The 24,368-nt window shown below is 44.8% G+C and overlaps 1 protein-coding gene and 1 long non-coding RNA gene across 2 annotated transcripts in view; one reads left to right on the top strand and one right to left on the bottom strand.

The window, feature by feature from the left end:
• The window catches only part of LOC128892142 (uncharacterized), a 33,462-nt gene extending 27,297 nt beyond the window's left edge, over positions 1–6,165 (top strand). Inside the window, exons 2-4 of the long non-coding RNA XR_008461015.1 lie at positions 1,437–1,879; positions 2,999–3,275; positions 5,318–6,165. This is a non-coding gene — a long non-coding RNA (uncharacterized LOC128892142). The remainder of the gene's footprint in view (positions 1–1,436; positions 1,880–2,998; positions 3,276–5,317) is intronic.
• Positions 6,166–20,352: 14,187 nt separating this feature from the next.
• LOC128892472 (proteoglycan 4-like) lies at positions 20,353–22,636 on the bottom strand. The gene is made up of 3 exons (XM_054152914.1): positions 22,616–22,636; positions 20,508–22,536; positions 20,353–20,377 (listed from the first exon to the last, which is right to left on the bottom strand). Exons 1-2 carry the CDS (start codon positions 22,634–22,636, stop codon positions 20,659–20,661), a joined length of 1,899 nt encoding a protein of 632 aa, XP_054008889.1. The 3' UTR covers positions 20,353–20,377; positions 20,508–20,658.
• Between the last annotated feature and the right edge of the window lie 1,732 nt (positions 22,637–24,368).

The raw sequence follows: 24,368 nt of genomic DNA, 5'->3' as shown, positions 1-24,368 counted from the left end.
TGTAATAAATATATTAAATATGTATGTATATATATATATATATATATTGAATATGGCACAAGGGGTTATGGACCAGCGATGGTTCGAAACCATTTTGATCCTGTTACTAATAAAAAAAAAAAAAGGAAAATTGAGATTGAAGTAAACATTTCACATTGGAAGGGTTCGTTTTTAAAAATGTTGGATTCAAATTGCCATCTTTGGGTTAATTGACAGACATCGACGGGAACCTGCGTTAAAATCGATTGTAATTGGTGCCGTAATTTCGTCGTTTATGCATTCATCGCGAATCCAATTACAGGGCGTTCCCTGCCGCTATTCTAAAACGCTCGCAATGAAATTTTGTCAATTTTCATCGGACGATCGCCCCAATAAAATTAATGGTATATCCGCGAGCGTGAGTTTCCGATGGCAGTTTCACCCTCGTTGGCTCGCAGCCTAATTGCCCCGTCATTTCGTCCGATCGGTCGGCGTCGATCGGAATCCACCGAACGTTATCCCCCCGGATCCATTGAACGACTGATTACGATCGTTTCGCAGTTACCGTTGGTAATAAAAATCATGCTCTTGTTGACTATCAATTCAAACAGAAATTGCTACGCTCCCGCCGCCGCTCTGTCCAGCGGATAATATACTTCCATCATTAACGTCACTACCGATACTTCATGATCGTTACGATCGGGCCAATTACTCATTCCATTCGCCGAGGAACCTCGGGTATCTTCTCCGGAGTATCCTTGACAATCATCCTGGCCGGTGAGGTCCGGTTCACGGCCTTTGTTTCTCTTCGATAGGATTCTATTTATCGCGCTCCTCGACTATCCTCGATCGTCGATCGTTCCACGGAAACTCGCTAAACGTGTGGCAGGGGCTGCTTACTCTATGCTTTTAAATAGGACCGAATATTGTCAGCCTACAGGGCTGTTCAATACTAACGCAAAAGTATGAAATTAACAGTCTCTAGAGTATAGTCGCTTCTTTTTATTATAACCAATATGTTACGCGTAATTGCAGTGAAAACGGTTACAAGATAGCCTAAATTTATATTTTTTCGCCAATAGCACTCAGTTATTATTAATATTTACAGTGCTGTCACATTAACTTCATCAATTCTAGAGATTTCTATTTGGTAACATTGTCAGCTTCAAGTTCTGCAGGCCTCGGCGAAATACCCCTGAACGATCTACTTCTCGATATCGTATTATCAAACGTTGGATCATTGTCAAAGGCTCCGGATATCCGAGAGAACAGACCCCCGATCGGTGTATTATATAATTCCATCGCTATGAATCTTACCAAAGAACTCTTCTTCCAAACGCTGTCACTTCCAAACATATGATTCGACGTCTCATTTCTTTAGAGAATTCTTTTCTCCCCTTTGAAGAGCAACTGAACTTTTCCCGTGAAGATCAAGTCTACTTCTGCTTCTGTTACAGTGACGGAACATCGACAAATTGCTCATCGACGATCACACGAGCGGCAAAAGGGCGAGTGTTTCGCTAACCGACCGGGAAGAGGAAGTCGAACGGTTGGAGCCTCCCAATTCACTGTTATCTCGGTGAAAAATTAATACCAGCGTTGATCCTCGAGCGCAGATATCGCACGATATCCAACCCTTGACCACAACCGCTGATCGGTCTATCATTTCGATCGAGAAACGCAATGGAGAAGCGGGCTCGCGGTCGGCGCAGAAAAGTCGTAATTGCACCGATTGCACAGCGGCTGGCCGTCATTAACGCGGCCGCCAAAGGGCGGACCTAAGAGCTGACAGAGCTAACCTGACGGGAGGGAAGGACTAGAGAATGACGCAGGGAAAGTGGGAAACGGAGGAAATAATAATATCGGAAATAAAAACCTGTCAGAAGGGGTAGAACAGAGGGTACGGGTTTAAGGATCTTTTTAACCAATTCCAAGGCAATTTTCAGGATTTGCTTGAAGCCAAAATACTTGACATAACCCTTTGAAATTTGGTACATTTATTTCTACAAATTTTGCCGAATTTGTTTACAAGTTACGAGCAATATTCTACCTCGCATCAAACAAAACTGGTCAGATATGTTAGGTTCTGAACTGTAAACAGCACACTGCGACTTAAAAGCCCGAAAACTAAGATAAAAATTAAATGTAGTAATTGTTAGATTTTCTATAGCAATACTCCGACGCTCCTACACACGATCCAGGCACGAGTATCCATCCCTATAATCCAAACCAACAGAATTAATTTTCCTCGGTTCTTAGTGGTGGCTCAAAAATGATTAGCAGTTGCCACGCAGATCTAAAATCGATAAGGAGACCCAAAGGAGGAACACGAGGAAGAGAGTAAGAGATCGAGAAGCGTTTTGCGGGACGAACCAGCGCGGCTGACCCGAGACGATTGGTTCAGGCGTAACATTAAAATTAATAACATTTCAGCCGCGCGATATCGTTGTTATTACCGGGCAGGTGGCGTGGCGTGGCCCGGTGTACCATGTGTTTTCGTAGTTACGCTGGTTTGATTTTCGCGTGACTGGCCGATATTGAACTGGACACCCGTACAAATACAACGCGTACGCGGTGCACGCCAGCCGGCCATGGTTTCTATGCATAGTCTGAAGCCGAGATTGTCTGGATATCCGAATATTAATTCGATTCGAGCACGTCGATCGCGGCTATTCGGAGATTGCTCAACGGATATTGGAATCTGCGTGTATCTAGTGATAGCTACCCCTAATTTTATTTTCGAAGATAATGAACCATTCGCTCGAACAACATTACTTTCTAGTTTCCCTGATATAACAAATTTTGTTCAAAAACTTTACCAACTACTATCTTGCAATCTTATGGAAAAGAAAAAATATTTTCTTCATCTTTTACTTGCAGGGTATCTCACCTGAGTTTTGCATCTTAAATATCTCTTTAAATATATTTTCATTGACGTTTATTTAAATTGGATGGGGCATTTTCGTTATCATAGTATAATGGCTCACAAAAGGACTAATTCAAGTGATTTCTGCCCTAGCACGTTTTTGGACTACATCCTCTACATGAAACGATACAGACACGTCGGTCGAGCAGGTTACAAGATTTCATTGGTCCCACGTCCACTGATGAACGCACGCTTCGGAGCAAAATTATGATCGTACTTTGAACGGTGATGTTCTGTTCCCTCTTCCGTTTCTTTGCGAATTGGTCACGGTTTCGCAAAACGGTAATCGCCAAACAATTTCTCGGAATATCACGGACGATTGAGGGCGTAATGACGTCGCGGAATCGTCTGCAGAAAGATCGCGGGAATTGTAAGTAGTTTTCCGATAACATCGTCGATCGCTTTCGCTATTAGATGATAAGACCGATCAGCGTTGACCTTCGGGGCCCTCGCGAAATAGCTGGATTTACAGTTGGAATGAACGCGATGGATCAGGGACACGGCTTGCACAGAGAAATATCGTTTCGCGATACGACGCGCAAAAATACCGAGCCAATTTGCTGGATAAATCCATCGGGAATGGAAATTTCGAGCTATCGTTGAATCGACCCCGCGATAGCCGGGAATTTGCATAGTCGAGCGGTTTCGCCCCGTCTTGCCGCGGATATTCGCTTCCTGATCGAGCACACTGCCGCTACATTGTTCAGACGACTCTTCCGCGTTCGTGGCGATCATTTCTTTTTCACGAACGGTATAGCAGCGAACGAAAAGACGCCCAAGGTGAACCGTGATCGCTGTGAAATCCTCGGGACAGTCCCGTAATCGTTGTCCTCCGCGTGTAATTCGTTTCTTCGAAGCGACTCGTCTTCACGGAATTACTTCTTACGATGGTTGTTGCCAGGAACGACAGAGACATGGAGAGATATCGTGCGTATATTTCTTTTTAAAATCGCACTTGAAATTCCATTTAAGAAACCGTATAAGCGCGGAGATAACGGCTCAGGAAGCAGCGAAGAGTCGCTACCGGGGAGAAACTCGTACCAATCACGAGTATCTCGCGACTTGGTTTGAATATCAAGCAGCACCGCGCGAAAAAGCTGAATTGCTTGTCGCGGAATGCGCGACGCGTTGAATCATAATTTCGCGTCTGAAGCTTCGGCGGCATTAAAATCGCGACTACGAACAATCAACGTGCTTCGCCGCCTTTGAAGGAAACACAGCAGCTGATATCGAGCCGCTTTGAGCGCGGCGCGCTTCGCTGTATGAATTTCAAGTACAGCCACGGAGTATTTAGCACCGTCGCCTACGAGCTATTCCGCGTTGCGGTATATTTCACATTACGGAAATCAAGCTTCTTACCTTTTGGAAGCTCCGAAGCTTTTTCAGCTTCGGTAAATGTAATCTTGATCTTCGAGATTAAAGATTAGACGCGATGCAATAAGGAGGTAACTCCATTTTTTTATGGTTTTGAGATTAGAATCATTGTTTAAACAAATATTGTTATTAATTAATGTAACTACTGTCAGAAATTAATATTTAGTTGGTCCAACCAATACATGTTAAAATATTAATATCTCGTCTCGTCACTACCCAAAGGAGCTCCAACCTTCATTAATTTAATTTAAAAAATATCGGACATCGTGACATCGACGAGGAGGTATTAATTTTTTGATCTCGGTGTTTTCTCCTTGTCGTAACCGATTTCTCGACGTTTACGATTAAGGTCGGCTACATATTGCAACCGACGTCCTCGCTGGCGCTTAGATTCGTGCCCATAGCTTCGCGTGTCCGTTGTTAGGGTAATAATCGACTCATTAAGGGAAGAAAATAACGTATCGCCAGTTGCGAAGCCTAGACGTCGTCCGGCGCAAGATCGTTTCGCAGAGAATAACAATGGACCCTAGCGTGCTTGGATCCCCCCAAACGACAGATACAGTCGGCAGAAAACTAACAAGAACCGAGACCTATCATAATGGCCTTTCATCGGGGCGTCGCGCTTCTTCGTGACCATGAAATTTTGAATCAACTATATTCACGGAGTGTGAAACTATTTGCTTTCGAGAAGAAATGACGACGGGAGACGGAGCACGCCGAGCAATTTGCCGTTCGATATCGCGTGACGCTTTAGGAGAGGACGCGAACAATCGCCCGTGTAAAATCGCTGATGTTCGTAGAAGAGATTCGGCCAGCAAAACGCGAACAAACGCGTCGACTTGAAAATTGATCTACTTTGTAAACACTTGTAAACACTCTGTAAAGAGCAAAATTGAAGTAAGAGAACGTACGTTCTTATTAAAGGACGAACGTATTGTTGGAAACGTTGGTCTCGACTGTCGCACCGGATGATACTTTACTTTGTGACACCCAAAATTTATTGACTTTTTTTACCATTTAGTACTTTTTTATGTCTAGAATTTACCCGGGTTATGTTTGGCTGTCGTTGGGTGTCGGCCCCAAGGGCTACCCACTAAAAACACTCGTCCACCTAAGCTACAAGGGAAGGTTCATGAAACCCTCAAAAGGCGACAACATGCTCCCGATTGCGTGAGGCTGACAAACAGTTGGGAGCAGAATTGCGTTGCGGTTCGTCCGTCATGTGTCTCGGAAATCCGTCGCATTTGTCTCTCCTTTCTTTCGGTCGTTGTTCTTCCCTTTTCAATCTGGCTGGCCGAGGAAATCACAGGATCGCCGGTCGTCGATGATGCCCGAAGCGGCGGCAGGAGTATCGACCAGGCACCAGCTGGCCGGAGCAGACCGGGATCACGAAATCCTTCGACGCGAGGAGTGCACGCGCGTGCAGGCCACGATACATAATGCGCCTAATGCGTTTGCAACATATGGAGGAGCGGGCAGCGCGCGGTTTCCTTTGTAGGCCGAGCAACACGAGTTCGTGGTTTCTCGATTTTACGTCGAGATTAGCGGCGACCATCCTTCCTCTGGCCACTTTTCAGCTGAATCTTCGCCAATCAAACGGTAAATTCGAATTTTGTGAATTGCAACCGTATCACTGGAAACGGTAGAAATTGGACGACTTGTTTGAAGAGGATTTTTACGATATTTGAAGATGTATCGTTGCGGCAGCGTGAAGATATTCCGCAACGATGTGAAGCTGCTTCTTCGTACGAGCGAAAGAGAGGTCCCGATGTTCCGGTTCCCATCCAAGAGCCGGAAATTATTTGAATAGCGAAAACAGTGACATAGCTTGTGCAATTCGGACGTTCCAAAACCTTTGCATTCTAGTTAAACGTTTAATAAACGTGTTGTTGTTCGTTTTTACAAACGCGTGATTATCCTTTTAATTCTTTCCCCTTTTAAATTGCATGTCCTCCAGCCCCCCATCGCATTGCACCTCGACAGACATTACTGTTCATTGTTTTTCCTGTTTTCGTCAGTTTCCCAAGCGCGTATCGTTCCCGAAATGGAAACGCATACTCAGAAGTTTTTTTAACCGACTTTCGTGACCAGAGGTGAATATTTCGGAAACGTCGTTCGTTCCCCAAGCGACGCGACATCGCCAGATTTCCGTAGTTCGCTCGTCGATGAACCTTTTGAAGCGGGATCCGTCGAGGTGTCGTCCAGCCACGCGCGCGACCAGTATCTCCTACAGAAGACGGTCCCAGTCGTCTTCGGCAAACGGAAATAAAATATACATGAATCTCTTTTTTCGAAATATTCAAATCTCCCGTCCCCGGATCAAATAACTGGCAGGGTATCGGGTCGCCGTGTTGGCCCCGAGGTGGTCTCAGGCCATGAATATCATGACTGACCAAACTCGGTTCCCATACTAGTCACGTTCTGACGATTCCCGTAAGGTGTGGTCCGTAGAGTCGGTTTCCGGAAATCAGGCTATCGGGTTTCGCGCCTGCGATCGCGCGCGTACTTCGACTAGGTAGCCTGGTTTCCGTTTGGAAACCGCACGCCGTGATACATTCAAAGCAGCCGTGGAATGTCCAGCGAAACGCATCAGTTACGATTAATTTATCCTCTGGCGTGTACGTATGCCTTGCGAGACGCACTCGAATAGCAACTGGACTGCGATCGAACTACCATTTATTCGAACGGAATTTAAATTAGAAACGAAGCATTAAATAGAAAAATGAGGCTGATCTGTGAATGGAGCGTAGAAGTATCCTCGACACGCAGATTTTAAGTCTTCCTTGGTGTAATATATTTAAGAATATTAAATATATTAAGAATATATTTAAGAAACAAAACGAGAATTGAAATGAAGATCGTTAATCTATGAGAGATTAAGTGAAATTTTAGGTGAAATTTGTCTACAGTTTTGAACGAGCATCGAGAGTGTACACGTTCTCAGGAATCATACCGAATAAAATCACGACGCCCAAAGTTCCACCCCCTACGTAAATCGATGCGCGTCCAAGCACACGGGGATGGTTCCCTAACACACCTCGTTTGCCTCGTGTCCGACTTCCGGCGCAACGGGGGCTTGTGAACTATTTCCGTCAAGTCAGTTTGAGTGACGTTAATTGTCGACAACAAAGCATCGCGGTTACTTATTTTGTTAATGGTTTCTTGTTTCTGACGCGTTACCGTCGAGTTCATTTTCTGATAGTTTATCGTCGACAGCGGGAAACGGCAATCGACCGAAAGCTCATTTTTTAAGCGTCTTTCAATCAGCAATATTCTATCCTCGTTTCTTTCACATTTGCATTCACCGCGAGGCGAGGACCGATCGTGAAACGCCTTTCATCGGTATCGTTCCGAGCGTAGTCGAGTGATTGATTTGCTTCAGCCTCGACACCACGCAGATAACGCGGGCTTATGCAAAACGCTCGCGAGCGCCCGATCAGCCTCGACGGAAGTCGTTTAGTCCGCGCCTTCATTATCGTCGCCATGTTTTTCGTCTCGCGGCCTACAGAGAGAACGATTAGTTAAAAACTTAACGCGTTTTACGCGACTGTTGTATGGAAACTGATAAACAGTCGAAAACAGTCATTAGACATGTTTTCCGTCGCAACGTTGCCAACTCATCGAGCTGTGAACATTTAAATTTATTTTTACATTAATTCTTTGTTTTGAAATACCTATATATCGAAACTGTCTTAACACGTTGGTCGCCTCGTCACCCAGAAATGACAGGACTATTCATTAAGGGGTTACGTGGTTCACTATAAATTTTTTCGAACAAACGAAATGAATTATATTATTTTAACTTGCGTTCGGAAGAGTAACATTTTAACAATATTTCATAAATTTTTCATTAAAAAAAATATCCAAAAATAAGAGTTGGTTCTCGGAGATCCATTAGAAAAAACTATTCTCGCGATAGCTTTATCTAAAGTCAGCGTGTTAAAAGAGTCCCAGAACCTGCCAAAACAGAATTCGATTTCGAGTTCAACGCGTTTTTCCCCAGGTACTCGAACAGCTCCGGTTGTAATTCATCGCAGGAATCTCTGTCCTCGCGAATCCGTTCGTTATTTACGCGCGTCGAAGCCAGGACGAGTAATCGAAATCGATCGTCGCCGCGAGTAGACTTCCTCTTCCGCACGACACTTTTAATAACGACGCAGGGATGGGATGCTTTTACGGTGCTCGGTTCGTGTTCGATTTTTCGTTTTCTGTCTGTACCGCGCGGAATTTAGAGCTCTCCGGGTTTTAGAGCGTTTTAAAATTAACGCCCTGAATCGCGTCCAACCGAGTCGCATCCCCCGCGTCCGTCGCTATGGCTGATTCCTAGACCGTGCGGTTCCTCCTCGTCTCATCGTGTTCGCGCTTAACGGATAAAGGTTTCGAATCGCCTCGTAAACCGTCCGACAGTTAACACTCGACGTTCAAATGGTAGCGTTGCTACTCGACTACTCTCTACACCCTTTCGTCGTTCGCCTCTTGCCGTTTCTTTATGTTACTGCTGCATCTATCCATGCAGCTCGCCAATGCCGTCGCCACCCTCGGCTACTTACGCGCGCCCATTCCCTTCGAAAACCGAGAATTCATTTTCTGGCGGTCACCCGCTTTACGCATAAAACCGTACCTCTGGCGGGAGTAAAACTCAGGGGTTATATTCCTCGGAGACGCGCGTTCGCTCGCATAAACCTTCTCGCCAGACAACGCCTGAAATCCAATTTTCTTTTTATTAGATATCATATCTGTTACTGAACTAATGCTTTAACACGTTCGCTGCCAGACTAAAACTCGTGAAAATTCCTACAGAGTTAAAATTTTGTCTCGAGACCATCGAAGATCACGTAATTTAATATTTGTCCTGGTATTTAATTTTTACATCTCGCCAAATTCATCAATCCTATGCGGATTTATTATTACTACTTTCATTTGTTCAAAAAATATAAACGGTTTCTGTAAAAACCTTGTGAAATTTGAAATTGGTCGAAATGTACACCAGAACAAAATCGCGTACCTCTTTCTGCGACTAATGCAAAAAATGCGACGAGTGTCCGACAGACCTTGCGAAAAACAATACGAGCTTGACACCTAAGGTATTATACCTCCCGCGTAAAAGATAGATATTGTACTCCCATTCTTCGACTCTTATTATGAATACGACGTATTCGAAATTGCGACGTGCAAATGACACCAAACGTCCATTGTTGCGGTGCTTGTTTCCCTGTCGCGTAAAACAAATAACGCGTACTTTCGAATGTAACGACGAGTCTCGACGACACTGGGTTGTCAACGGCAACGTGATCCGTGATCTGGCACGATCCTATTCAACCGCGTATCCAATATTCGACAGGAACTAGCGAGGTGTTACGGTAATACACGATCGAGGAATGCCATTTGCCGGTCCTTGATTTATGCATTACAGAATATACAGACACCATGGCTCGTAGCCCCGTGGGGACTCGAACCGTGGAGCGCGCAACGTGAGTATTATTCAAAGTGTTGCTCATTTGGACACGTGGACAGGCCGTAGTAAATCGGGAGTTGACCGTACTCAACGACACGTGACGACACGTGGCCCCGCGTTGCGCATTTCGTGACCCGTGCGCTCGGTGCTCGTTCTTCGTTAACAGTTTGCTAGAGAATATTACGAGGCGGTGACGAACTCGAAGAAATGATCGAGCAACAGCGAACGATGGTCTCGAATCTCTGGAAATTTGAGCGCGATAGGCATTTTTGGGGTTCGATCGTGCTTTTGCTTAAAGTGACAGACATGGTAAGAAAATCGTTGTCTAAACAATATTAACGCTTCAGTGTGGTAATACTTTGTTATCTATTATTAGGATGTGCTCTTATCGTTACAAGAATTATGAAATGTTACATAAATGTTCATCTGAATACAATTTTAATAGATAAAATATATGTTGAATAATACTAATGTGAAAATAAAGAATATCATCGAATTTAATTATATATCCAAGTGCTACCAGTTGGCAAAGTTTTAAAAAATTAATCAAGGAAGCAGTTTTTAATACCACAAATAATATAGTCACGTTTTTTGTGCAGCTATCGAACTTCCGCGCATGTCTGTTTTGGATCACTTCTTTTTGGATATATATTTGAAAACTTTAGTATACTTTTGTGTCCAACAAACAATATTATTTATAGTTTTTTAGGGCAACAAGGAGAATGATCGAGTTTTCCTTGGAACAAGGAAGACGCTGGCTCTGTAACTCGCAATCCTTCCAATCCTACATTCCTATCCGCGCCTATTAATAAAAATGTTGCGCTGGCTGTATCGAAAACTTATTCGCTCCCTCCTGGTCGCAACAACGAGCGGAACGATCCCTCGATGTTTCGATATCGGTGACCGCGCGGCGTTTAATCGAATTTGACCTGGCCGCGTTCTCATAGCCACAATGCGGCTCAGTGTTCCGTACCCCGTAGTTTTCAAACGGCAGTCTCATTGTCGTTTCGCTACTTGTCGCTGCCCCACGGACTGTTGTTCCCCCTCCGACAAAAGGCGCACTCGAGTTGCGCCACCAAATCGCTCACTACCAGTTGCATGTTCAAGAGCAGTCGAGCAACCAAGCCACTTGAGATCCGCGAAATGAAAATCTTTCTCGATAGTGTATTTAACGGTAGAGTACAAGCTGCGAAACGCGGACCTGATGGCCGTACGCGTACCGGGTGAACCAGGACCATGAAACACGGTCGAACCTTTCCTCGTGTGACTTTGCTTTCATTACTTTTCACTCGATTTTAAACGTAATCAGTACGTACACGATGATGCTTAGCTTTTATATTTTGGCTCGGAGAGTTTGATCTGTCTTCTCTAATAAAGATGAGATTAAGTGAAATCATAGATATTTAGTCTTCGCTTGTTGAAGCCATTTTTCATGCAATTATCTTTCTTCCATATTTATCCTGTATTGATATACTTGCATATTTTTTTTAATTCTATCAAGTCTACGCACTTTTTAAATGATTATCATCATTTGAAAAACCACCCCATATTTAATATCCACTTGTTCTACATTCACGCCATTTTCCATGTGACTTCGTTTTATTCCACGTTTATCCTTCTTTCATATATTTGCACTTTCTTTTTAATTCTATCAAGCACTCATTTTTGAAAGGATTGCCATTGTTTAAAAGATCACCCCGTACGGTTTTCTCTCCCTCTCTCTCCAAATTTCCAGCACTTTGGCCATTTATGCGTGGTCTGCCACTTGACAGGACACACGGCGTCACAGGGTAATCAAAGTGCCATTATCCATGGGAAATTGTAACCCCTAATCTCTTCGGCCCCCTTCGCCACGTATTCATACGAGCTATCGCGACCGCGTCTTCTGTTTCTGTCGCGCGACCGCGATCGCGGGCTCATTCTCCTGATCCCCCTCGATCGTTTCTCGTCGCAGCCATGGCGCTGGAAACGATGTATCGATGGGGTGGTCGTTACGTAAACCCCTGCCTCTTGTAACGCGTGCTACATGGGAAGGATCGACGAGTGGCGTGGTGTCAAAACGGAGTCAACCGGTGAAAAATGGCTGCGACTTGTCACGTAGAATTCGACGTAATCATAACTCTTATCGGCCGACGCGGGGGCGTTCCACTGTAATTGTTCCGCGAACGACACCGTCGCGATCGCTAACGTCGCATTCGTACAATGGGACCGCCGTCCGTTATCCAAATATTCCAATGCTCGATGTCACCAGCCATTCGAAGTCCAGTCCTCGAATCGCGCTCCCTCGACCTTAAAATTAATTACATTTTACGTACTCGTCGATGCTCTGGAGAACGCGATTCTCTCACACCCATACTCTAAATTATTTCAACACTAAATGCATCAAGGGGTGTGAAATGATCTCTTTCAAAATCATTATCGTAAATTCACAAACAACACTTCTGCAAATGAGATTTCTAGAGCTAAATTTAATAGAAGTACAGATCTATATCGAAAGTCGGAGAGTAAAGATCAGACACTTTTTTAACATTAACCCTCTCGACTCTAGTGACACATATATGTCCCGGTGAACATTTCTGATTCCCTTTGGCAACATTACAAGTGAGACTTATAGGAACATGAGTGAACAAAATGAAAATCATTGGGGTAAATTATCACCTCTTATTGAACTACAGCCTTTGATATACAATTGTATAACCAACCCTAGTTTAATGCAATTAATTTCTAAAAGAAAAACGAGTAGAATGGGAATGAGAAACATGTTGGGCTGAAAGGGTTGAATATCCTTCAATAAGTTGAGAAGTTCTTTTAAAAAAATCAACATTTATTTCACAGGAGATCAAACAACCCTTTATAATAAGAATGGGTATATAATAAAGTGCCGGAACGTATAGTATTAATTGATGATTCAATCATTCCTCTCATTTCATTCTCCAAACATAAATACGATCAACCCTCCGTAGATCGTAAAGTTTATTTAAATTTCGAAAACCCTTTAATACCTGCAGCATTTGAAAGGCAGATCGAACGCCTAAAAGTGGCCACCAATCCGCAAGGCGTCATGCGAGCTCGATAACCAACGAAGTAGTCCTCGGTTTTGTCTGGTCGGTGGCGTAGGAGAGAGGAAGAGAGCGTACGGTAGAACGATGGGGGGTAGAGAAGGTTAGTTGGGTTCAGGGGCTGTACCGCGGGCACGAATCCCAGCCCATGCATACCAATCGAGCGGCAACCTAACAACGGTTAACCGCAGCCAGTCGACTCGCTGCTAATCAGAAAATCACGGTACCGCGGAAACCCCCAACGGAGGGGTTGCAAGAGAGAGCCTGCGAACCAGCACTCTCATAACGCGTCTCCCACCCCCGTTGGATGTCTTTCGCACACGTCGATCCCCGTGGCTGTCGGTGTGCTTCCGCGCGCGTAAAACGCGAAATTGTGCGACGAGTCCATGACGCTTGGGGATTCCCCGGGAGCGGACTGACTCCGCGCTAATTACGGGGTTAAATATCAAGGGGTTAAAGGGGAGCCAATGAAGCGAGCATCGATTATCGGAGTCTCATTTTCCGGACAGATTACATGTCGCGGCCAGGTAATCGGTCGGACGGATAAGCTTAAGGGTGCGAGATTGCCTCGTGGGTGCACAGGGCGGAGCGAGCAAGAGAGAGGGTGCAAATCGTGTCTCGAACAAATATTTTCTTTCCACGGTACTATTATGCGCGCTTATAAACTGGTTATTCCTTAGACTCTGCGAATTTTCAAACTACCATACTTATTTTATTATTTTATTATTTTATTAATGGAGTCAAAATTGCCCATTACAAAAAAAAAAATGTATCAACTGAATTGTGGTCAGCTGTACATTGTAATAATGAACAAAGTACTATATTGTCCGAATATTAGTACATGTCACTGTATATGAGATCAGAAAACGGAAGGTTCATCCTAAACATTCGAGTATGAATGTAAATAATGGTCTATGGGAAAAATGATCTCTATCGCTGTACGAACCCCTGTAATTCAAATAATTTTTTAACTCGCTGTATATAGTGTGCCTAGTACTCTCAAAAGTTGTTAATAACTATTAGTATAATATAACAAAGTTGACTTTGAACAATGCTTAGCGAGAGCTTCCCACTGAAATACAATAAATATTTCAATGGACGATTGAACGATGCACTAGTCGATACCCTATTGGTAAAGTGAACAACCACCCAGCCCGTAAGAGTCTTTTACCGTGGTGTCGCTCGTTTCCAATCCGCTTATAATCGCTGTCAAAGCTTCGAAACGAAATCTCCTCGGCGGGTCGGAGCTCCGGGTCGCACGTTCACAGTTTCGCTTCAGAAATCCCTTCTTTCTTTCCCCTCTCTCCTTCGACGGGCGACACAATAACGTGTCCAGTGTTACGGAAGTCGAGTCCTTAAAATTTTCTTCGCGAGCGCACCCTTTCTTCGCGCTGGCTGTGAAGTGAACGCCTGAAACACGGCTCCCACGAAGCGACGAGAAATCGACACTCGCATCGGCTACGTTTCGAGGGTGCGATCCCCTCGACTTTTCGAGAGGAGCCGGTTTGCGAGCATCGAGTGCAACCTTGAAGAGCCTCCTTGACGGAGTAATACGTTCGCAACTAATAGATTTAGAACGGGTGAAAGGTCGCTCCATGATGACTGAAACTTTGCAGGTCTAACGGGGAATTTCTCAGTCCGAGGATCCGATGTGTATTTATTTATCTGTTTATTTATTTACGGATGGGGAAACTCGTTTGCATAGAAGTAATAATATAAATATATAATCTAAGGAAGTGTACAGTATTCACTCACGAGTGATATATAATGGTTATTCTTCTACCCATTTGCAATCGAAGTAAAGTAATACTTCCTCTGAAGAAATCTAAATTAATATTAAACTTACCAACAATCTCCCTCGTTGTTTTTATTAAATGTTGACTCAGTCTGCAGCACGTACTAATGGTATAACCTAAGTTCCTAGTATCCAGAGGTATACAGCTGATAAAATAGTAATAAATTAATTCGCTTTAATGTCGCGTTATATGTCAGGAAAAGTTAAAAGTGCGGTTAAGAGAGTCCACATTCGCGGTGGAGTAAAAGGAAGGTAGAAGTATCGAACGTCTCGGTGAGAAAGGACGTTTGTCCACGCTTACCTCCTCTTTTAAGGTTCTTGTAGCGTCCCGGAAGTACGAAATCTAATTTAACCTCCCGTCCGATCGTGGCCCTTTTCCCTGGAAATTCCCTTCCGTGGGTCTCCCGTGTAAACCGGACGTCGGCAAGAACCTTCACGATTCGGAGAACCCGCTGAGCCATCTGGGAGATCCGAGCGGAGTGCTTGATTATTTCCACAAAAGCAGAATGTAGCAGGTTGAAATTGCTTTACAAAAGTCGCAGCTTTGTTCTTTTTCAACTGCTTAAACGGAAACAGAAACTGGACGTTTGTTTTTTCTTAAGACATCATGTTTAGATTTCAGAAAAATTGGTCTCTCGAATATTTACTTCCTTGCCGCTGAAGGATGTTTTTCTCTTAATTGAAATACCACTGATCTCGTCAACCTTTTTCCCGATCTCGATGGAAATTCAAGCGATGAAGGTAAAAAGGATCCCCCTTCTGTGTGCATGGAAGGGTAGGGAAAAAAAGGGGAAAGTACGGCAGGCGTATACCGAGAAAAGTTTTCGCCAAACCGGATACAAGGAAGTTCCACCGTATTTGCGCATCCGGCGCCATAAATCTTGAACTCTTCCCGCCTTCTCGTACCCGCTGGCTAACTTACAGAGCACTCACTCTGGTCGAGGAATAAATTTGCGATCGCGCTTTTTCCAGCTCGCCGTCCTTTTCGATCGATTGTGTCTCTCTCGAGTGAAGAAGTCCGTGGTAAGACATCGATCGCGATCCTTAGAACCGAGGACACAGGGTGTAGGGTGGTCGTGGCATCTTATAGACACAGTATAACTAATTTGTAAATTATTAATGATTTTTCGAGGCATTGATAGATTTAAAGATAACCCTGGGTATCTGCTCACCCCAAACACCGAAGTGTTCTTCGTGCGTTTTTTACGTTGTTTCAGTTTGTGCAATTTTTTGAAGTCATTAAAAATACTTTATATGCAAGTGTTATATACCATTTCTTTGCTGCTTCAGTAGCTTTAAACTCTTGATGTTCTTCTTAAGGTAACTTTTGTATGTTCACAAGCGGGCGTTTTTTCAGTTTTAAGCTCTATATGAATTTGTGCTTATCTCTACACCCCCTAGTTTAGCTTTACACACACCACCAGAATTATAAATGTTTTCGAGAAATCAATACTTTTAACGACTCTTCGCTTTACGGACTGGGCGTAGATCTAAGAGGATCGCATAATAAGATGATTAGCGGCACGTTGACAAATTGAATCCGTTCCGAATGTATTCCTTTCAACGTGCCTGTATCCCGACGTTTTCGTCATAAATATTGCATGCCGGCCAGGGATCCCCGTATCCATGGAAAATCGACGAACATTCGACAATCCTCTTCCCCCCCCCCTCCCCCCCAGTCTGTGCGGCTCGCGACACACCCTCGAAACATTTTCACGAGAGAAGCACGAAGAACCGATAATCTTCCATCGATCAGCATCGGGATGGAAGGAAGCTTTTCTCGAAAATGGAAATCCCGGTCGGTGAAAAAAATTACGCTCGGCCTTACATCGCTAATGGATATATAATACGCATAAAGGGGCTCATCTGAAATCGATGAAAGGATTCCGCGGAGTTCGTTCAACTAATAATTCTAAAGCCGATCAAACTGTTAGATTGATGCCGGGGCGAAAGGTCGTTTTTTCAATCGAACCTTTTCGAAAGTTTTCGCATTAAATCAGAATAATTTTCATGGGATTTTTTTAGTATCTTCCCTTATAAAATTACAAGATGGTAGTAAATAAAGTTTTTGAACGAAATTCGTTGTAGCAAAAAGACCAGAGAGTAACGTCGTTCCTTTTACAATACATTAAATTCAAACAAATAAATTTCTAAGAAGTTTGCATTTTTGATCAGTTAGGTAATCGTCCTCGTTATCGATAACCTTTTGGCATCTAATGTTCAAATTTTCAATACCTGATCGATCAAAAACCAATTGGAATACAATGATTTGATAAATGATAAACAATTATTGACATTAGCTGAAACGACATTACTTTCCGGTTCCTCTAATTACTTTTATACCCTCTTTCTTTTTTTTTAAATTATATTGTTATAACATATGAGAAGGTAACAAAGTTTGATAGATATAACTAATCTAGAAACATGGTGTGGCGTATATAATATGTTATATATGTATATATATATATAAGATGTAATTACGTATAAAAATATATATTCTTTCCTTTTATATGTATGTATGTATGTTACATTTGTAAATATGGCAGAGGGTTGAGCGCAGTCGCGAAAATGGCACCAAAAAAAAAAAAGAAAACCAGCTAGAAGTCGAAGAAGAGTAGTTAGCAGTTATTAGCCTTTTGAACCCTTGTATCGCCCTCGGAATAGTTTTTAAAAGTAAATAAAACCCAAAAGTATCAATTTTGAGTGAGTAGATACACCAGTAGATACAAAAATGAAAGTGGTAGCTGGTTTTTGGATCACTTCCTCTAACGTCTTTATGTTCAGTATCGTCGCAAGTCCCTACTGCGAAACTCGTAGGGGTAAGAACAGCACGGGGTTAGATAAGCGCCCCGACGGGAAGCCATTAACCGGAGATCGGGCTGAAAGCAAGGAGGATATTAGAGAGGCGATCGCAGCGCGATCCGGCGATTGGCTCCGATGTAATTTCGCACGGTACGGTGGCGGCACGTCGGCCGAAGGTGTTAAATTCACTGGATGTACGTCGGACGAGCCATTCTGGGGTAGCCGACAAATCCGATCGTATTTTCATCGACGCCAAATTGGCAATATCCTCGCCGGTGACGATTCCTGAATTATGCATCAGCCTCGGGGACAGTCGCTTCGAAGTTTATCCATCCCGCTCGTTTCCATCCGCAGCCTCGACCCGTTCGACTCTCTTCCACGCGGGGAGTTTTCTGCCCTCTTGCAGCTTCCACCCCCGCGACCACCCTCCTCTCGCTGGTTCCGTCCTCATCCTCTGCTTCGTAGTCCTCGACTGACGCTCTCCCCCTTCGTCGTCGCTCGCGCTCCCTTCCTTCGGACCCTTTCTCCGATGGAAACGTCACTTATTGGTCGAACGAAAGGGAGGAAAAAGAGAGGATACCCTCGAATCCGACCAATCACGGTGAACGGCTGTGATAATGTTCGCGATATCTCCCGCAGTACAGACTACGACAAAACCACCCGCCACAATGACATCCCGGAGTACGGATCCGTTACCCTTTCGAATGTTACGATACATTGCGTATCTCCTTACTTATCAAATAAAATCGTAATCCAAGATCTATTTTTATAATTAAAAGCGTAAAGGTATACCGAGAACCGAGGACCACCTCAAGATACTGTCAGAATCGCAAAGATAATGCAAAGATAATTCCAAATTCAACTAGGACTAACTACTTTTCAAAGGTTATTATTCGATTGATTATTCGAGCAAGACAAAGGCACCGGCCTCGATGAGTACTGAAATAGGAAAGGAATAGAGACACGTCGTCGATTAGATGTTTCCACGAAGCAAGCAAGGAAAGTAACGAAGCGTCGCGAATGGAAGAAAAAGAGAAATCCGTCGAGGATAATCGAATCGAGCGTTTGGAAACGGCCCTTAAGCCTTTACGAGAGGGGACAGACAATGGAAGGTAAAAGTAAAGCGTCGTTCTTGGAACGGAGGGCTGCTCACCCCAATAATAAAATGATAAGAACCCTCGTCCTTAGTCCTGCGCTCCCGTTTTCCCCCACCTCCGTGCTGCTTCCTCTGGCCGGAGCCAGCTCGTATATAAATGTCGATATTATTGTAACGAAGCGCTTTTGATAGCAATTTCTCCTTCCGCGCGCTCTATTACTCAAAGAAGAGCCCAGCCAATCGGACAGTCGCAAATTCTTTGAATCAATTTTCCAATTTATGGCTACCGGCTGGCATGAACTCCAAACAGGTATCCAAAGATTTTCATTTAATTCTCTTTTTCTTCGTGTGATGCTAATCGACTTAACCTACCTCGATTCAACTCCTTCATTGAAATTAAACGTATAAAAATAATATAATAAAAAAGATCGCAATTCACTGTACGCGATGCAATGTACAAGACAGAAGGAGAGCTCTTCCTGATTTTTGAAAAATAAACGAATTCCATCAATCTGTCGCAAATATTTCTTTCCTTCTCGTTTTATTCCTGTAGAAGCTAAGTCCTCGCGCGAATCACACGCCAAGCGATGCAATTACTAGTCCGCGTTCGTACGACACACCCAAGATCGAACGAAACGATGGAACCGATTCTCCGACGATGGAGATCGATTTCCTGTTTACGACCACTGGCCGCCATTCTCTTCCGCTTCTGGAATTCCATCCGAATACCGCGGTCTCTAGCGATGGCTCGAAATCTTCGTGGAGTCGGTACAAACTTACTTGAAACGGGAACGATGACGTAAAGTCAACGATAATTGCGAGATTCGAGATTCAAGTCGCCGATTCAAGTAAACGATAGTCCTATTAGCCAAAAGTGAAACACTGTTTTAGTACAGTAAGATTTATTCACGAGTTACTTGGCACATTAGTTTCGTCGATGGAACTTTCACTTTTTGAATGAGATACGATAAATTTTTAAACAGAAATTGTGTTATGGCATTTTCCCGAGGCCATGGCCATTAATCTTCGTTTGGTCTGTTACACTGCCATCCATGTCGAGAAAGGCATCGCCTGTTTTGGATCCTCGCGAAGTCTATACGAATTTTGACTTGGACTCTCTCTCTAAAAAAAATTAATCGCGTGTGCATCGCGAGTGTCGCGTGTCCGACCAGGTTCCTTCGTCGTATCCAGACGCACAGAAAAGCGAGTAGAACGTTCGATCGTATCTGAAACTTCTAGTTGCATAGTTTTGGCGACTTCTCCGTCTTCCTCACTATAACTGGACCACGTAAAACGAATTTGAGACGAAAGCGCAACGTTGGACATGCGACAGAGGACACACACGAGCGACTGGTTCGATCGCCATACGTCTCTTCTTCTTCTGACCATTGGAGCAGTCGTGGACGAGAGTAAAGCGTTACAAATTTTGATGGTTGCTCGACAGATCGTAAAACCGGGAGCAGGCGATCGAATCGGCCAGATATAGTTGACGACCATCGATCCTGAGACCGAATATCATTATGTTATAGACTTCGTCGAAAACTGGGATGCATTCTCTGCTCCGTGGTCCTTGCTTTTCCTTCCCTGAGAAATTAACGAAAGCGTTTACTACGAAAATAACTGACCTGCACACGAGTCGATTATATATATAACGCTCTCGAGAAATGAGCTCGGAGAAATGTTTGCATTCGTTAAATCGAGTTTTAAAAAATATCACCTTACAGGTGATGATGAGATGAAACTTTTCTATATTTACAGTTTATTCATAGGATGCTTAATTTTGACAATAAAAATTGAAAAGTTTGAAGATTGTTGCAAAACTTGAACTTTAGGAAAAAGGTCTTCTAAGTTTTCAATTTTTATCTCTGAGACTAAAGGTCGTATGAATAATCTGTAAATATAAAAAAGTTCCGTCTTATCATTCCCTATAAGTTGATATTTTTTTTAATTCACACCTCTACGCCTCTTAAAATTTCCCGCAAAAATCGTCCCGCAGTCAAAGAGTTACCTGTTATACTTACACGCAGCATGTTCTCGCGAGCAAATCAAGCTTCAAGACCTCTTCGAGCAGCTATTCCCAAGCAAATCTCCGACGTGTAAATGCAATTTAACCTGGTACGCAGAGGAAACGACGTGACTTTAGAAGAGAAAATGTCATCGTCGCGAGGAGGGTTACTTCTTCTTCTTCTTGTTTTTTCTCTTGCTAGGATCGCAAGCCTTATCCATCCGGCAGATCTGCTTCTCTTGCGGGCAGTAATGCGGTTGTCTGGGACAGACATACTTCTCCTTCCCGGGACATGGTGGCATCGTGATCTTTTGCGGTGGTTCTTGCTTCACCTCGTGACAAGGACAAGGACCAGGATGCATTTTTGGCGGCGGTGGACAGGGACAGAGTACCACCGGCTCGGTCGGTGGTTTCGGCAGAGGCGGCGGGACACAAACTTCCTTCTTCTGTTTTTTAAAAGAATCGACTTGTTCACACGGCTCGTCTTCGCGTGTCGATTCGAGCATGTCTGGACAGGGTGTAGGCGTAGCGAACTTCGGATCAGGACACTTCACCACGCCATACTGCATCTTCGGCGGAGGAGCGACATGAGGGAGTTCGCATTTTCCCCTTGGAATACAAATGTCTGGACACACTTCCTTCTTTTTCTTCGTCTTCTTCTTTTTCTTCGTGTCTTTTTTCATCTGATCCTCGCATACGGGTCTCTTCGTGTCGCAATCGCTTTTCTTTTCGCAAGACTTGACGCACGAACCCTTCGTCTTGGTTTTGCACAGATCATCCATGGATTTACACTTTGAAGTGTTGTTGGACTTAGGTGGCTTTCCCAGGAATACGCAGCTAATGTGTAGCTTTCTGCGACGAACGTCTCCGAGCGGAAGGAGCCGAAGAGGAGATCCGCAATACGTGGACATTCTTCTTTTCTTCGTTCCTTTTCCGCTGTTATTACATTTAGGGCAAGACGGAACATCCTTGGGGCAGGTTGCTTGCTCGTATCGAGGGCAAGGTGGGCAAGGTTTTGGGCACGGAGGTGGCGGAGGCGGCTCGGGACACGGGCAAGGGCAGCAAGGAGGCGGCGGTGGACACGGTGGAGGCTTTGGATGTTCTGGACACGGCGGACAAGGCGGACAGACTGCTGGCGGGGGCGGTGGCGGACACGGTAACGGTCTAGGGCATGGAATCGGTGGTGGACACGGCGGACAAGGCGGTGGTGGCGGGCAGCAAGGTGGCGGACATGGAAGCGGACATGGACAGGGCTCGCAAGGCGGCGGGGGTGGGCATTCTTTTTGCGGTGGGCATTCGGGACACTTCGGAGTTCTAGGGCACGTAGGCAGAGGTGGCGGAATAGGCGGTGGGCATGGCGGAGGGCACTTCGGAAGCTTTGGCAACGGAGGTGGCGGTGGAGGAGGTGGCGGCGCAGGGATCTTCCGACATTTTGGAAGTTTCGGTAGCTTCGGTGGCGGAGGACACTTTCGGTAGCATATCTTCGGTGGCGGAGGCTTCTCCGGTGGTTTGGGACACGGTAAAGGGCAAGGTGGTGGACACGTTTGGGCCAGCTGCGCGCACTTAGGATTCTTGGGCCGTGGACGACAGCAAGGCGGACTGGGTGGGACGCACTTCTCTAGCGAAGGGCACGGTTTTCGTCGTTCGTAGGGTTGTCTGCACGATCCTCTTTGTTGGTTCTGACCGCTCTTCGGCGAATCCGGTGCGAACTTGGATGCACCGGAATCACATGGCGGGGGTTTCGAGGGTTTATCCCCGCAGTCGCGATTCATCATGGTCACGGTGTTTCGAAAAAATCTCTGCTGCTGGCTCAGGTATTTAGTCAACTCTTTCGACAAGGAAACGATTCTTACGGGTTCCCTCGACGCGGTGGTGAAATTTCTCGCGCAAACGAGACCCATGTTAAACGTTCTCGACGTCGTTCCTCTCAATGAACCAAACGAACTGTTCGCGTACGAAGATCCCAAGCTGTACTGGCTCTTCGGTGGAAGGAGATTCGGGAATGACACCGTTCTATCGTACCAACCGGTTCGATCGTACTTGGCCTACGATGCAGAGAACAGAGACATTTTGATCGATACAGTTTGACTGTTCACCCTCTGATCCGCCGCTATTTCCACATACCCTCTGTCTCTCACCCGGCATACCTAACAACACTTTTTCGTTTTGCACGGTTTCTTGGGTGGACACTTTATGCAGAACGGCTTCTTCTCGGCTTTAGGTTTCGAGGGGTAGCCCGGTGGACCCAAGGGCTTACAGGGGCCCTTTGGCGGATGACAAGGACTCTTCTCCGGCCAGCACGGCGGATCCTCTCCGCAGTCGGGCTCGCCCAATCGGAACTCCCCCTTTCTCACACCCTGGATATGAGATCGCGCTGCTTTATTTCGTGCTTTGTCGTTTTTGTCCTGTTTGTTTGAGCAACGCCTTGCCTCTCGCCTGGCCCACCTCCCTCCTACGCCGAACTTATCGAGAGCCCGAATATACGAAGGAAAATTGGACGCCATCTTTCGAAAATGGATCTCGAGAAAGAATCGTCGAATGGTACCAGTGTCGGTATTCTACAACGATAACGACCATCGCAAAGCGAAATCCGCGACGAAACAATCATCGTGACCTATGAGTAAAATCTACAAAGAAACGTCACAGCACACGGCCAAGCTGTAATCGATGCTCGACGAGCTTTCCGATATTCCTAATATCGTGCTCGTCCGTTGGGATCCACAAGGGCTGAAAAATTTGTCGCTTGAACCAGGCCACTTTCTCTTTCATGGATTCATTCTTGGAGGATAACGTGTTCAACAAATTCGTCAACGTCGGAGATTTCGTTGCGGGCTGTTCAGTTTTAGGAAACATCGCGGCAGGAGTGAAGCTGTCCGACTCCTCTTCGCGGGGCGGTCTTCTGCTAGGCGCGTGGGGGACGTAGTTCTGGCCGATTTCGTCCTCGTACTCCTCGCCCTGGGGGAAATAGTCGTCGTTGCGTTCCCTGTCGTGCAACACGAAAGAATCGCGCCACGGATCGGTTGCGTTCTTCGAGATGAAGTCGGCGTTCCGAGATTTGGACGGATCGAGCGTCGATGCGGATATGGATCCCTCCGAGATCGCGGTCATTGACAAAGGGCCCCTGTTCCTTTGGTCCTTAGCGCGCGCGACTGAGCCCTCAATTTCGTGCGTAGCGGTATCCGTTCTCTGCGGGGAGAGAGGATGATCCAGCATTTTCGAACGATTTATGCTTTTAACTTTTACGCGTGTTAATCTTAAACGGTTAAATTTTCATGACGAAGAAGAGGCAGAAGGGAGGTGGAGCCATAGCGACGAGTTTCGTAATTAAGTTCTATTAAGGATCTATCTCAAATCGTCGAATGTGTCCCGTGGACAAGTACTTCAGTCTCGCCCAGTTTTGTTCGTTAAACGTACAGTTATTCAAGATTCGCGAACGATTCGATACGGTGCCTCGAAAAATCGTTTGTTTATTGAAACGTGAGCAGAATACTCTCTATGAAACTTACTTCGATGACGTTTCTCTGTTCCTGCTTGCTCAGGGGCCCCGATGTAGTCTCCAGCTGTGTTTAGAAACAAACCAAACATTTCATTTTCAATTTCTCGATGAAACTACGATTAGAGAATATATTACAGGGCTTTGCACTTGCGAAATTACGTAAGTTAGAAGGCATTAATCGATGAGTCAGGAAAGCTGTGGGCCATTGACACTTTAACGACCGGTAAACTATTAATAAAGTTTTTACCAGGATAACCAAAATTTGTTATATATAAATTTAATAGATAAAATAAAACTGAAGTTAATTATATGTCCAATCGCTACTGGTTGGTAAAGTGCTAATATTACTTAAAATCGCATCGAGGGTACGAACACGTTTAT

This window comes from Hylaeus anthracinus, unplaced genomic scaffold (genome assembly GCF_026225885.1).
Source record: "Hylaeus anthracinus isolate JK02 unplaced genomic scaffold, UHH_iyHylAnth1.0_haploid 12002, whole genome shotgun sequence".
In the NCBI taxonomy this organism is placed as follows: domain Eukaryota; kingdom Metazoa; phylum Arthropoda; class Insecta; order Hymenoptera; family Colletidae; genus Hylaeus; species Hylaeus anthracinus.
Note: the sequence above shows the minus strand (reverse complement) of the source record. Positions and strands in the feature narration are given on the sequence as shown.